The sequence below is a fragment of the Aspergillus costaricaensis genome (genome assembly GCF_003184835.1).
Source record: "Aspergillus costaricaensis CBS 115574 unplaced genomic scaffold BO79scaffold_7, whole genome shotgun sequence".
Taxonomy (NCBI): Eukaryota; Fungi; Ascomycota; class Eurotiomycetes; order Eurotiales; family Aspergillaceae; genus Aspergillus; species Aspergillus costaricensis.
The window spans coordinates 571,790-583,188 of NW_020291807.1; the positions used below are offsets into that span (position 1 = coordinate 571,790).

Consider the following 11,399-nt stretch of genomic DNA (forward strand, 5'->3'; position numbering starts at 1 on the left):
AACCCGCCGCTTTCCCCCAAGGTCCCCATCTGATGCACCTTCGCACTTTACCCAGAACGGACTGGAAGTCTCCGTCGCCCGCCATCATGGAGACGCCTCTGCATTTCCCCCCCTGTTCTTGCTTTGTGTTGTGTTGCTCAATTGAATTTCTCACTTGTGTCCAGGTGAGCTGCGCGCTGGCAAGTGCTGAGATCGTTTCTTGTCTAATTCAAATCGAAATCGACGCCTCAGCGATCGCGTTTGTGCAACCCCTCACCAGTGCCACCAAGGTCCTCAGCACCGGTTCAACGCCGTTCATCGCCGGACCCTTTGACGTGGACCAGCCTTAGGGACCTTGGGGACGCCCAACTCTCACACTGACAACTTGGCGCACATTTGAGAAACCAATTTAAGAGCGGGGGGACCTTGCAGACGAACCTCCAGCAATCTCAACCGATCACTGCAGTTGACATTCTTCTTCCACGTGCCTACACTTCCGCTATCCTCCTGTCACACGATCCTGCACGCCATTGGACCGGATACCTGTCAGACGTTGTCTCGATCATCCCTACCTTCTTCGGGCGGGCCCGTGCTATTCTAAGCTGGTCCAGACGGTCTGCAGACGACTGCCGGTCGGATACAATCAACGGTGGAAGATGGATTCTCTTCAAAGTCTAGTTGCCAGAGATGCAACACCTGCTTGTGAGACGGGCAATGGATATGATGGCCGTATGGGCCTGCGTATCTCGTCTATCTTTGTCATTCTCGTCGGTTCAACATGCGGGGCTCTCTTCCCCGTCATGGCCCGGAGTTTCAAGGACTCCAAGATTGCAAAGTGCGCCTTCTTCATCGCCAAATACTTTGGCTCCGGTGTCATCATTGCCACCGCATTTATTCACCTGCTTGCCCCTGCAGAAGAGGCTTTGACCGACGACTGCCTTACAGGCCCAATCACAGAATACTCTTGGGTCGAGGGCATCGTGCTAATGACCATTGTGGTACTGTTCTTCGTGGAGCTAATGGTCATGCGCTTTGCTCGATTCGGCCACGGCCATTCTCACGACGAGGATGATCACCATCATGAGAAAATCGAGCATACTACTACCTCCTCCCCTGCTGAGTCGGTTGACATGAAGACCCATATGCCGGGGGAGGACCATCTCGGTCATTCCCGCGAACACCATGATATCGAGCTCGGAAAGCAGCACTCCGATCTGGAGGAGTACGTGGCTCAATTGACCTCCATCTTCATTTTGGAGTTCGGAATCATCTTCCACTCCGTTTTCATTGGGTTGACCCTGGCGGTCACCGGCTCCGAATTTGTGACACTCTACGTTGTCCTTGTCTTCCACCAAACCTTTGAAGGCCTGGGTCTGGGATCTCGGTTAGCTACTGTTCCTTGGCCACACTCCAAGCGATGGACCCCCTATTTCCTTGGACTTGGCTACGGTATCTCCACGCCTATTGCCATTGCGATCGGTCTAGGCGTGCGCGACTCTTATGCGTCTGATGGCGCCACGACGTTGATCGTCAGCGGTGTCTTTGACTCGATCTCAGCCGGCATTCTCATTTACACGGCCCTGGTGGAGCTACTGGCCCACGAGTTCATGTTCAGCACGTCGATGCGAAAGGCACCGATCCAGATCGTTCTGGCGGCTTTCGGTCTACTATGTCTCGGTGCTTTATTGATGGCCCTGCTGGGTAAATGGGCTTAAAATATTAGATAGATTTCTTCTTTGTACATATAGATACCATTTATGACAGTATATGATGACAGTCTTCACAAACCGTTGCATCTGAAACATGTTATCGTAGAATGTAGATGGAAATCACGCAGTGTTGAAGATAATCAAGTTGATCAATTTAGGCCAGCGGTATTTTTATTCATTCATAGTTCAACACTGCTATCAAACCATCACAACAAGTTGGCTGGATGGTGTAGTTGGTTATCACGTATGCTTCACACGCATAAGGTCCTGGGATCGAGCCCCAGTCTAGTCACTTTTTTGTTTTTTTGTTTTTATTTTTCCTAGCGCGTCACCTCATCTACAATCAGCATGTCTTCTTTTTGCTAATCAATCAAGTTAATACAATATCCCATAACGATAGAAAGCACCCTAGATAGTGTTCCCATTACCCACCAACATAATCTCGACATACCCCTGGCAACTCCCTTTCTCCCTACGCAGTACCTAGTTAACTAACCAAACCTACCTACCTACTTATCTAACCGCCCGGCAACCACTAAGTACCACCAAACCAAACCACCTCCGCATCTCCTCCGCTCCGACCTACTTAAGTATACGTATCCGCATCTGCCCAATTCAATTTACTCCTCCCAAGCTACAACTCTCACCCCACTCCAACAAATCACCCCATTCATCCATTCAACTATACCACACCAAAATGCGCCTCCCAACCCTCGCCACCATCCTCGCCCTCTCCCTCACCACCTTCGCGTCCGCCTCCAACCTCGGAATCGAAGTCACCCACTCGGTCGAATGCACCCGCAAGACCCAAGATGGAGATACAGTGTCCATGCACTACCGGGGCAAGCTCGCGTCTGACGGATCCGAGTTCGATGCTAGTTATAACCGCGGCACTCCGTTGAAGTTTAAATTGGGGGCTGGGAGGGTTATTAAGGGGTATGTATTCTCATCACACTCCTTGTTTTCTTTGCCTTGGTTGTTTTGTTTGGTATATGTGGGATGACACTGGGCTAATTGGTTTGTTTCTGTGTAGATGGGACCAAGGTCTCCAGGACATGTGCATTGGAGAGAAGCGCACGTTGACGATTCCGCCTGAGTTGGGATACGGCGATCGGGGCATTGGGCCGATTCCTGGCGGTGCGACGTTGATTTTTGAGACAGAGTTGGTGGGTATTCAGGGGGTTAAGAAGGATGAGTTGTAATCTTATCTTCTTTCTTCTTTCTTATTATGGGATTGTGGGGTATAACGATATGATTCTGTTCTATTTGTATCGTTCTAGGGTATCATCTTCTAAAGTGTAGAATAGGTACACGGATCAACAGCATGAGTCTATGTATACAGGGATTAATCCATCGCATCTAGCTTATTATCCGACTCGTCGTTCTCGGAGACGAGTATCCCCACGAGACATTCTCCCAGTATAGCGTCCCAGTTCACCCAGGGGTGGATCTCGAAGAATAGTTTCCCTGAGTCTTTGCCCGCGCCGCGGAGAAGCTCTCCCCGACCTCCGGGGTGGAAGGGGAGGTACGGTGTGATGTTGTAGACTTTCCCTTGGTATGATGTCCATGCGTCCATGCCCTTGCGGCCATTCTGCGCTTTCAGCATCGAAGGCGTTACTCGGATCAGTGTCGGAGGGAGGTTCTCTCCCCGCAACTTGTTATTTGGGTTGGATGTCAACGCAGCCCAGTCTAACGGCGAGTAGCCCGGTTCGAGAACCGCTCGTTTCGAAGAGCTAGATGGTTTGGTCACCTTCGTCGGGGCGAGCGTGCTGCTCGAGAGGCCGCTGCTCGGCGGGGCGCGCAGGGAAGCAGCAGCGGAGGGTGGTGGGCGCAACGAGCTCGAGCTCGTGGTATTATTGGGGCGTGGGGGATATCGCCCCGGTGCGAGGGAGGGCGCAGAAGTAGTCTGCGATGCGATCGGGCGGAGACGCGGCGGGGCCGGAGGAGGCATGAGGGAGGAGCTCTTTGCGGGGTTCGATTGCTGTGGTGGGGGCGGGGGAGGCATAAGAGTGCTGTCTGCCATCTTCGTCTGACTTAGGGGTTGAGATGGTGGTTTCATCGTGGTTTGAGTTTGAGCGCTGGTCTGGATTTGCGGTACTGAGGGGCGGGATTGATCGGCGTTGTCGTCGAGTCGGAAAGAAGGTACTTCCACCGCAGGTGCGCTGGATGGAACTGCCTTGGGAGTGGTCTGGGTGTCGCTCGCGGCATCATCTTCATCGTTAGGGGGCTTTGCTTCGCCTTTGACTGGTGTCTCCTCTGTCGCAGGGGGTTTGACGGGTTTCGGGAGTGGTTTGGATGCCGGGGGCTCAGGAGCCCAGGTTCCGGGGGGAAAGCGGTACAGCAAAAAGCATGCTGTTGCAATGAGTGTGGCGACCCCGACCCAGCCCATGCTGGAGTGTAGTCTCAGTATAGTGACTGAGTTACTGGCAAATGTTGGCTTGTAAGCCACATACCAGGAACCGCGGAGAACATCGCCACGTGATATCTCCGGATTTCCGATGCGTATGCTTAGTAATAAATGCATTATCAAGGGTTCAGGTGTTTGCACTGTTTGGTCACGCGATAGGCGTGATAAGATGCCCGATCAGGAAGGTGTATGCAAGCGATGTCTGTTGATGTTCTTTACTCCTCTCGCCTTGGTTAAGTCATGGTATGCTAGCTTTGTATGGGAAGACTTGCTTCATCTGTTACAATCACAGTAATGTGCAGGTGGCCTCAAACCCAAGCAAGGGATTCCATCAGTCTGTCCTCAATGATTGGAGAATTAAACAGAATGGCTGGCTAGACTGAGACAGTGAGGAGATGCTGTACTTCAGCTACAGGCTTCTACCCTCGGCTACAGAGTTTCTGTACATTACTGACAGTAGACATGCAGCTGCAGCGCTCCTACCGTCCCTGGAATAATTCACCCGCAGAATGCAGATCCATTCCTGGCCCCGTGCGGTGGCTATTTATTGACCTCATCATCCCTCGATGCAACAGCACCACCTAAAATCAACATGGGTCGACAATTAGCTCTCAGTTGGCTGGCAACATGTCTGTCTCTGGCGACAGCAACCAACCTCTACGCTACCCACTATGACGGGTCCGTCTACAGCCTCTCCCTTCAGGACAGCGACGGCACCTACGCCCTGTCCATCGCCTCCTCGCTCAAGACTTGTGGCTCGATGCCCAGCTGGCTCACCTTCGACTCGGCCTCGCGCATTCTTTACTGCTCCGATGAGTCTGGTGATGCGTCCACCAATGGATCTCTGACCACTCTGGCGGCCGACCAGGACGGCACCCTCACGGAGATAGCCACTGCTGCGGCACCGGGGGGCGGGGTAAACAGTATCTTCTATAGCGGTGATGACGGCACTCAATATCTAGCCATCGCTCACTAGTATGTATCTTCCTCGGCTTGATGGTTGTGATCTAATGTTTGCAGTGGTGGTTCTGCGATGTCCACTTTCCGCCTTCCTTTGAATGATGGAGATGAAAATCTCCAGGTTTTCCGCTACACCCTCTCAGAAACCAAACAGAACCCGCAGCAGAATGCGCCCCATCCTCATCAAGTCCTCCTAGACCCGACTGGATCATTCATACTCGTGCCGGACTTAGGAGCGGATCTCGTCCGCGTCTATGCCATGGACAAGTCTACTGGTGAGTTGGACGGGGCCTGCCCTGATCTGACTTATCCGGAGGGCAGCGGACCGAGACACGGCCTCTTCTGGCAGACGGAGCACTCTACACTCACCAGACAACTAAAGACTCGGCAGCAAGACAGTCAGATCTTGTATATTGTCGATGAGCTGGACGGACACTTCAAAGGATTCACGGTCTCCTACACTTCCGATGGCTGTCTCAGCTTCGACGAGTTTCAGTCCTTCGAGCCGTACACCGACGGCCAGCTACCGGACGGGGCTACGCCATCGGAAATCCGTCAAGCGGGCAACTCATTGTATGTGTCGATCCGGAGCGATCAAGGTTTCGCCCCCAACGACTCAATGGCAAATCTGGACCATTCTTCGAATAACACGGTCACCTTGAACGAGCTCACCTCATCGTACGGCAAGGTGCCCCGGACGTTTGTGATCAACAAGGCGGGAGATTTGGTTGCGATTGGCGATCAATCGTCGTCGAATGTTGCGATTGTAACGCGGGACCCGCAGACTGGAAAGCTGGGGGATGAGGTGGCGAATGTGCAGATCGGCGAACCAGGAGTGGTTGGAACATCGACGGGGTTGAGCAGTGTGGTGTGGGATGAGTAGACCACATCATAATATGATACTATGCATTCCCCAGTATCTGTCAGAACTATCTGCATCGTAGACCACCGTTGCTAAGATAACAGCCGATAAGCATTGATGATCACGGGTCGGCAGTATAGTATATAATGGCAGTGAGGGTATAACACTGTTACAGCGGGTGCTTCTTCCGCCACTGCTAAGTAATCGTGAACCAGCGATGCAATACACCTCAAAAACGGGCAACTTGCCTCTATCCCAAAACTTTTCCGGTCAGTTGCCACTCTACTTCTTGAGTAGAACAGCAACTTAGTGATCATCCGACCAGGATCGTAAAAGGCAAGGCAGCCGACAGCCGAGTGCGTGAGAAGCGGGGATCATGGCGTGATCCGCTCATTGGCTCCAACATGCGGATTGACTGCGGATTGACCGTCTCCTCACGCGGTTTGCCAATCGGATAGTGACGCCCCTCTCCATCTGATACTCTCCCGTCATCAATTCTGGTTTCTGGTTGCGATTAATGGCGAGGCCGCGTGCCTCAGCCGAGAGCCGATGGACAGTACGGGGTAGATGCCACTTAAATACCCCAAAACCCCCTGTCTTGTCGCTCTAATCAGCTGTGAGTCTTGCATAATAGTCCTTTGTTCATATCGTACATCATGGCTCCGAAACGCCCCAACTTCCTCGTAGTCGTCGCCGATGATCTGGGCTTCTCTGACATTGGTTGCTTTGGAGGAGAGATTCGCACTCCCAACCTCAACCGTTTGGCCCAAGAGGGCGTTCGCTTTACAGACTTTCACGCTGCGGCAGCATGCTCGTACGTCCCCTTCTTGTATACATGCATCATACTTTCAACCCATTCTAATAAAGAACTACAGCCCCACCCGCGCCATGATCATGACCGGCACCGACCACCACATCGCCGGTCTGGGTAACCTCGTCGAATGGACGAACATCTCTGGCCAGAATGACCCCAAGGGCGGCGGCATGAGCACCGCTCCTCAGCGCGGTATGCCCGGTTACGAAGGCTACCTTAATGAGCGCGTCGTCGCTCTCCCTGAAGTCCTCCGCGACGGGGGCTACCACACCTTGATGGCAGGAAAATGGCACCTGGGTCTGACCCCAGAGCGCTCGCCCTACCGTCGCGGCTTCGACCGTTCTCTCGCCCACCTCCCAGCCTGCTCCAACCACTACGCCTTCGAGCCCCAGCTCCAGGGCGCCGACGAAACCCCTACCTTCCTCGAAGCCAGTTACATCGCCCTGCACACGGAAGACGACCAATACGTCAAGAAACTCCCAGATGGATGGTACTCGTCCGACGGCTACGGCGACAAGATGCGTGATTACCTGAAAGACTGGCACGAACGCGGCGATGACCGGCCTTTCTTCGCCTACCTCCCCTTCACAGCGCCCCACTGGCCCCTGCAAGCTCCCCGCGAGTACATCGACCACTACCGCGGCGTCTACGACGAAGGTCCTGATGTCCTGCGCCAACGCCGTCTCGAGCGTCTCAAAGCCCTCGGCATGATTCCTGACAGCGTCGAGCCTCATCCTGTGGTTGCAGAGGAAGACGAGGCTAAGCCGTGGGCCGAGCTATCTCCGGAGGAACAGAAGATGTCCTCCACCGCGATGGAAGTCTTCGCCGGTATGGTCGAGTGCATTGACGCCAACGTCGGCAAGGTCGTCGACTATCTTGCCTCCATTGACGAGCTGGACAATACGTTCGTCTGCTTCATGTCTGACAATGGTGCTGAGGGCGCAGCCTACGAAGCATACCCTCTGGTGAAGAGTGGAGTCCTCCCTCATCTTCAGAAATACTACGACAATTCTCTCGAGAACCTGGGCAACTACAACTCATTCATCTGGTACGGCCCGCGGTGGGCGCAGGCAGCTACCGCTCCGTCCAGATTATATAAAGCATACACTACGGAGGGAGGCGTTCGCGTTCCCTTCCTTGCTAGATTCCCTACTTCAGTACAGACGTCTCCTCAAGTCCAGGCTGGTGCTATAACAGACCAGTTCGCCACGGTCATGGACCTCGCCCCTACTATTCTGGATATGGCCGGTCTCAAGCACCCCGCACCGACATACCAGGGACGGGAGATCGTTCCCATGCGTGGGAAATCGATCTACCCCTGGGCCAATGGCAGCGCGGCACGAATCCACCCAGAGGACTTCATCCAGGGCTGGGAAACCTGTGGTCGTGCAGCCCTGCGCTACGGCGACTGGAAGATCGTATACATCCCGAAACCGAAGGGACCAGAGCGCTGGCAGCTGTATAATCTGAGGAACGATCCGGGCGAAGTGCACGACTTGGCTGAGAATGAGCCGGAGAGGATGAAGGTGTTGTTGAAGCTGTGGGATCAGTACGTGCTTGAGACGGGAGTTATCCCGTTGAGTCCGGATCTGGGTGAATTCCTCGAGGCCATGGACGAGCAGATGAAGGAGAATGTGTGGATGGAGTTTGACTATTGGAAGAAGGGGGCGAGGGAGGAGCCGGACAAGTATACGAGGAAACCGTTGAGGTTTGGGGGGTTGCAGAAGACGGTGAAGCAGTTTTAGTGTGATGCAGTGCTGATGCAGTTGGGTATTATGCTGGTCATAATTGTTAGTTTGGGTTATATGGGAGTTAGATTTGGACATTTGGATGTATCTAAATACAGTTGATATAGTATAGATGTGGATACTACTCATCAACATACTCAGAATTGTTAACTATTTAGGATTTAAGTAAATCAAGAGATATAGCATCCCGTTTTCCGCACATTCCCCCCCTCCACCACAACCCTCATCCTCCCTATCCCCATCTTCCTACTGTTATCCACACTCCCACTCACCACCACCTTCTCTCCCCCCAACACACTCACATAATTATCCTCCCACCACACATCCACCTCCCCACCAGCCTCATCCACCATGCTGATCCTCACAAACCACGCCGGCGCCTTATCCTGATTCTCCAACGTGACACTCACCCCTCCACCACCACCCATCTTCCCACTAACTCCCACCTCCACCATAGGTAACTTCCTCAGCACCGAGAAATCCGCATACTCACTAACAGGCGTCGTATACCACGTCGACTCATCCCAATCCAGAACATCAAGTTGCCCAGGGAGGGTATACACATTCCTACTCAGCACGTTTCCCCCACTCTCCTTCAACAATAGTCTCAGAAAGACCACCCCATCCCACCCCCCAACCCAAGGAACAACAGACGTAACCTTCTTCGACATCGTCGGACCCATCACCACACCCTCCACCTCCTCATGATACAACTTCTTCCCATCCAACCCCACAACATCAACAACCACCACCCTCCCCTCCCCCCTCTTCACCCCATGATTCACCACATACACCTCCCCACTCTCATAATCCACCGCAACATGCACCCCCCTCGCACCAACCTTCACCCCATAATACGCGCCCCCTCTCTTAAGATAATAATCCACAAGCTGCCAATGTAAACTCGGCCACGCACTATTCAACATCCAGTACACCACGCCCGTCGCCGCCCTACCCCCTCCATTACCACCAGTAGTAGTAGTATCAGCACCAGATCTATTCTGCCTCACCGCAAACGCCTCAAACTCCGCCCTAGTGGCCTCATAATCCACCACCTGCGCCAGAAACACATACTCCTCCAGCGACGTCGGCTTGCCGAATCTCCCCCACAGCGCAGCATTATACGCCCCCCTTGTATGGAACTGCGATCCAGCAGGAGACATATGGTACATCGCTGCATTCTTGTCTTTCCACAGACGATCTAGCTCTTCCTCGGAGAGAAACCGTCGCAGACTGGGTAGTTCGGGAGTCCCTACACCTGCGCCTTGCTCTGAACCGAAGCCGTATGCTGCGCCGAGGCGCTCGCCGTACCAGTAGTTGGGGGGCACCCAGTCGTAAGGACCGAGCATTTTCATTCCGGAGGGGTGGATGCGGGCAGAGGCGGAGGAGATAATGGGGGCGGTCCAGTCGGAGTGGTTTAGGGCTGTTGTGTAGAGGGTAAAGGCACGGGGGTTGGGGGGGTAGTCGGAGCCGAGGAGGAAGGCGAGAATGGAGGGGTGGGGTTGGAGAAGGAGGGATGTGTGGGTGAGCATTGAGGTGGCGGTTAGGTAGTCGTGGTTTGTCCAGGGGTGGGAGGGTTGGAGGTCGGTGTTGTACTATACCCTCCTATTAGTATATTGTCAACAGGGTAGAGATGATTAAGGGGGTATACCTCCCACGCCTCCCACTTATCGCAACACTCCCATCCCGCCAACACCATGATGCCCATTCTGTCGGCCAGATCATAGAACAGTGGGTGTTCGAGTTTTCCCTCAAGTCGGATGGTGTTAAGCCCCATATCTAGCACAGCTTGTAGGAGTGTGCGTACACGGTCTATATCGAACCGGAGGAATATATCAGGACTGTATCCTGCGCCTCGGACGTGGAAGGGGTATCCGTTCACTCTGAACGAGGCATCTTTTTCATCCCCGTGTTCGGTAAATGTCGCAGTGACAGACCGGATCCCGAATGAGCACTCCGCTGTATCGGATAATGTTCCGTCACTGAGAGTGAAGTTCGCAGAGACAGTGTACATGTCCTGCTTTCCCCAGGTAGCGGGCCACCATATCTTTGGATTCTTGATGGTAACCTCTGCTTCAACTGTAGTAACTTCCCCACCTCGTAGAGTGACAGCTTCAGCAAACTGCACTCCAGAACTAGTATCATCAGTAGTATTATCAAACACCCTCCCTCCAAACACTCCCCTAACACTCCCCTCCCCCCAATTCCTCACATCAACCCTAACCCTCACCTTCACGTCCTTTCCCCCACTACCTCCTTCTATCTCCCCAACAACCACCCGCAACCCCATATACCCCCCTAACCTCCACCCCCCTCCAAACCCCCATGCCCTTATCCGGCGGCGAGGGATTCCAATCCGCCCAGCCGATACCAAAATCCCTTGTATAATCCACGGGGTACACTTTCACTTGCACCTCATTCTCTACCCCCTCTCTTAGCTGTGGGGATATATCATATTCCTGGCCGTTATAGGCACCAGATATAGAACCTATTTGGGCGCCGTTGATGAAGATGTCCCCGTGGGAGGAGATGCCGTGGGTTGAGAGGATGATGGTTGTGTTTTTGTTTAAGTGGGACTGGGAATTGGGAAGGGTGAGGGTGGTGGTGTAGAGCCAGGGGGATTGGAAGGGGGTTGTGGGGATAGTGGAGAGGGTGGTGCTGTGGAAGAGGCCGGATTCGTTGTAGGGCGGGATGATGGGGTTCGGTTGGTTTTGAGGGTGGAGGAGGGTGGCGAGGATTGTGGAGTGGGAATCTGGGGTGGTGAGGTTTAGGTTGAGTGTGTTTGGGGGGTATGTGGTGTTGGTGGGTTGGATGTGCCAGGTTGGGATGGTGATGCGGTTTCCCGGGTCGGGGATGAGGGTTGTGGCTGTTGTTGTGGTGGTGAGGAGGAGGGATGAGAGGAGGAGTAGGAGGTTCATTT

General features: G+C 53.6%; 6 protein-coding genes and 1 non-coding gene across 7 annotated transcripts; 5 read left to right on the forward strand and 2 right to left on the reverse strand.

Annotated features, from left to right (window-relative positions):
• Positions 1–350: 350 nt before the first annotated feature.
• On the forward strand, positions 351–1,694 carry zrfB (low-affinity Zn(2+) transporter ZRT2; the record flags this gene model as incomplete). Its single annotated transcript, XM_025684547.1, has 1 exon — positions 351–1,694. Exon 1 carries the CDS (start codon positions 636–638, stop codon positions 1,692–1,694), a length of 1,059 nt encoding a protein of 352 aa, XP_025542386.1. The 5' UTR covers positions 351–635.
• Positions 1,695–1,906: 212 nt separating this feature from the next.
• Positions 1,907–1,980, forward strand: BO79DRAFT_t60. The gene has a single exon. It is a non-coding gene; the product is annotated as a tRNA-Val (tRNA).
• Positions 1,981–2,252: 272 nt separating this feature from the next.
• Positions 2,253–3,045, forward strand: fkbp3 (peptidylprolyl isomerase family protein FPR2). Its single transcript, XM_025688408.1, has 2 exons — positions 2,253–2,624; positions 2,722–3,045. Exons 1-2 carry the CDS (start codon positions 2,386–2,388, stop codon positions 2,888–2,890), a joined length of 408 nt encoding a protein of 135 aa, XP_025542387.1. The 5' UTR covers positions 2,253–2,385; the 3' UTR covers positions 2,891–3,045.
• Positions 3,034–4,077, reverse strand: BO79DRAFT_285849 (uncharacterized protein; the record flags this gene model as incomplete). The annotated part of the gene is made up of 1 exon (XM_025688409.1): positions 3,034–4,077. One exon carries the CDS (start codon positions 4,075–4,077, stop codon positions 3,034–3,036), a length of 1,044 nt encoding a protein of 347 aa, XP_025542388.1.
• A 610-nt stretch (positions 4,078–4,687) lies between these two features.
• On the forward strand, positions 4,688–5,938 carry BO79DRAFT_190515 (lactonase family protein; the record flags this gene model as incomplete). The annotated part of the gene is made up of 2 exons (XM_025680740.1): positions 4,688–5,070; positions 5,116–5,938. The coding sequence occupies 2 exons, from the start codon at positions 4,688–4,690 to the stop codon at positions 5,936–5,938; spliced, it is 1,206 nt and encodes a 401-aa protein (XP_025542389.1).
• Positions 5,939–6,573: 635 nt separating this feature from the next.
• BO79DRAFT_190517 (arylsulfatase) lies at positions 6,574–8,512 on the forward strand (the record flags this gene model as incomplete). Its single annotated transcript, XM_025680741.1, has 2 exons — positions 6,574–6,731; positions 6,793–8,512. The coding sequence occupies 2 exons, from the start codon at positions 6,574–6,576 to the stop codon at positions 8,474–8,476; spliced, it is 1,842 nt and encodes a 613-aa protein (XP_025542390.1). The 3' UTR covers positions 8,477–8,512.
• A 137-nt stretch (positions 8,513–8,649) lies between these two features.
• On the reverse strand, positions 8,650–11,397 carry BO79DRAFT_252387 (putative glycosyl hydrolase; the record flags this gene model as incomplete). The annotated part of the gene is made up of 3 exons (XM_025685922.1): positions 8,650–10,074; positions 10,131–10,614; positions 10,733–11,397. The coding sequence occupies 3 exons, from the start codon at positions 11,395–11,397 to the stop codon at positions 8,650–8,652; spliced, it is 2,574 nt and encodes an 857-aa protein (XP_025542391.1).
• Between the last annotated feature and the right edge of the window lie 2 nt (positions 11,398–11,399).

What these genes read in the sequence shown, in the direction of transcription:
- fkbp3 (XM_025688408.1), top strand. Translation starts at nt 2,386, where the DNA reads ATGCGCCTCCCAACCCTCGCCACCATCCTCGCCCTCTCCCTCACCACC. An exon ending in GCTGGGAGGGTTATTAAGGG is followed by an intron (nt 2,625 to 2,721) that starts GTATGTATTCTC and finishes GTTTCTGTGTAG; the next exon opens with ATGGGACCAAGGTCTCCAGG.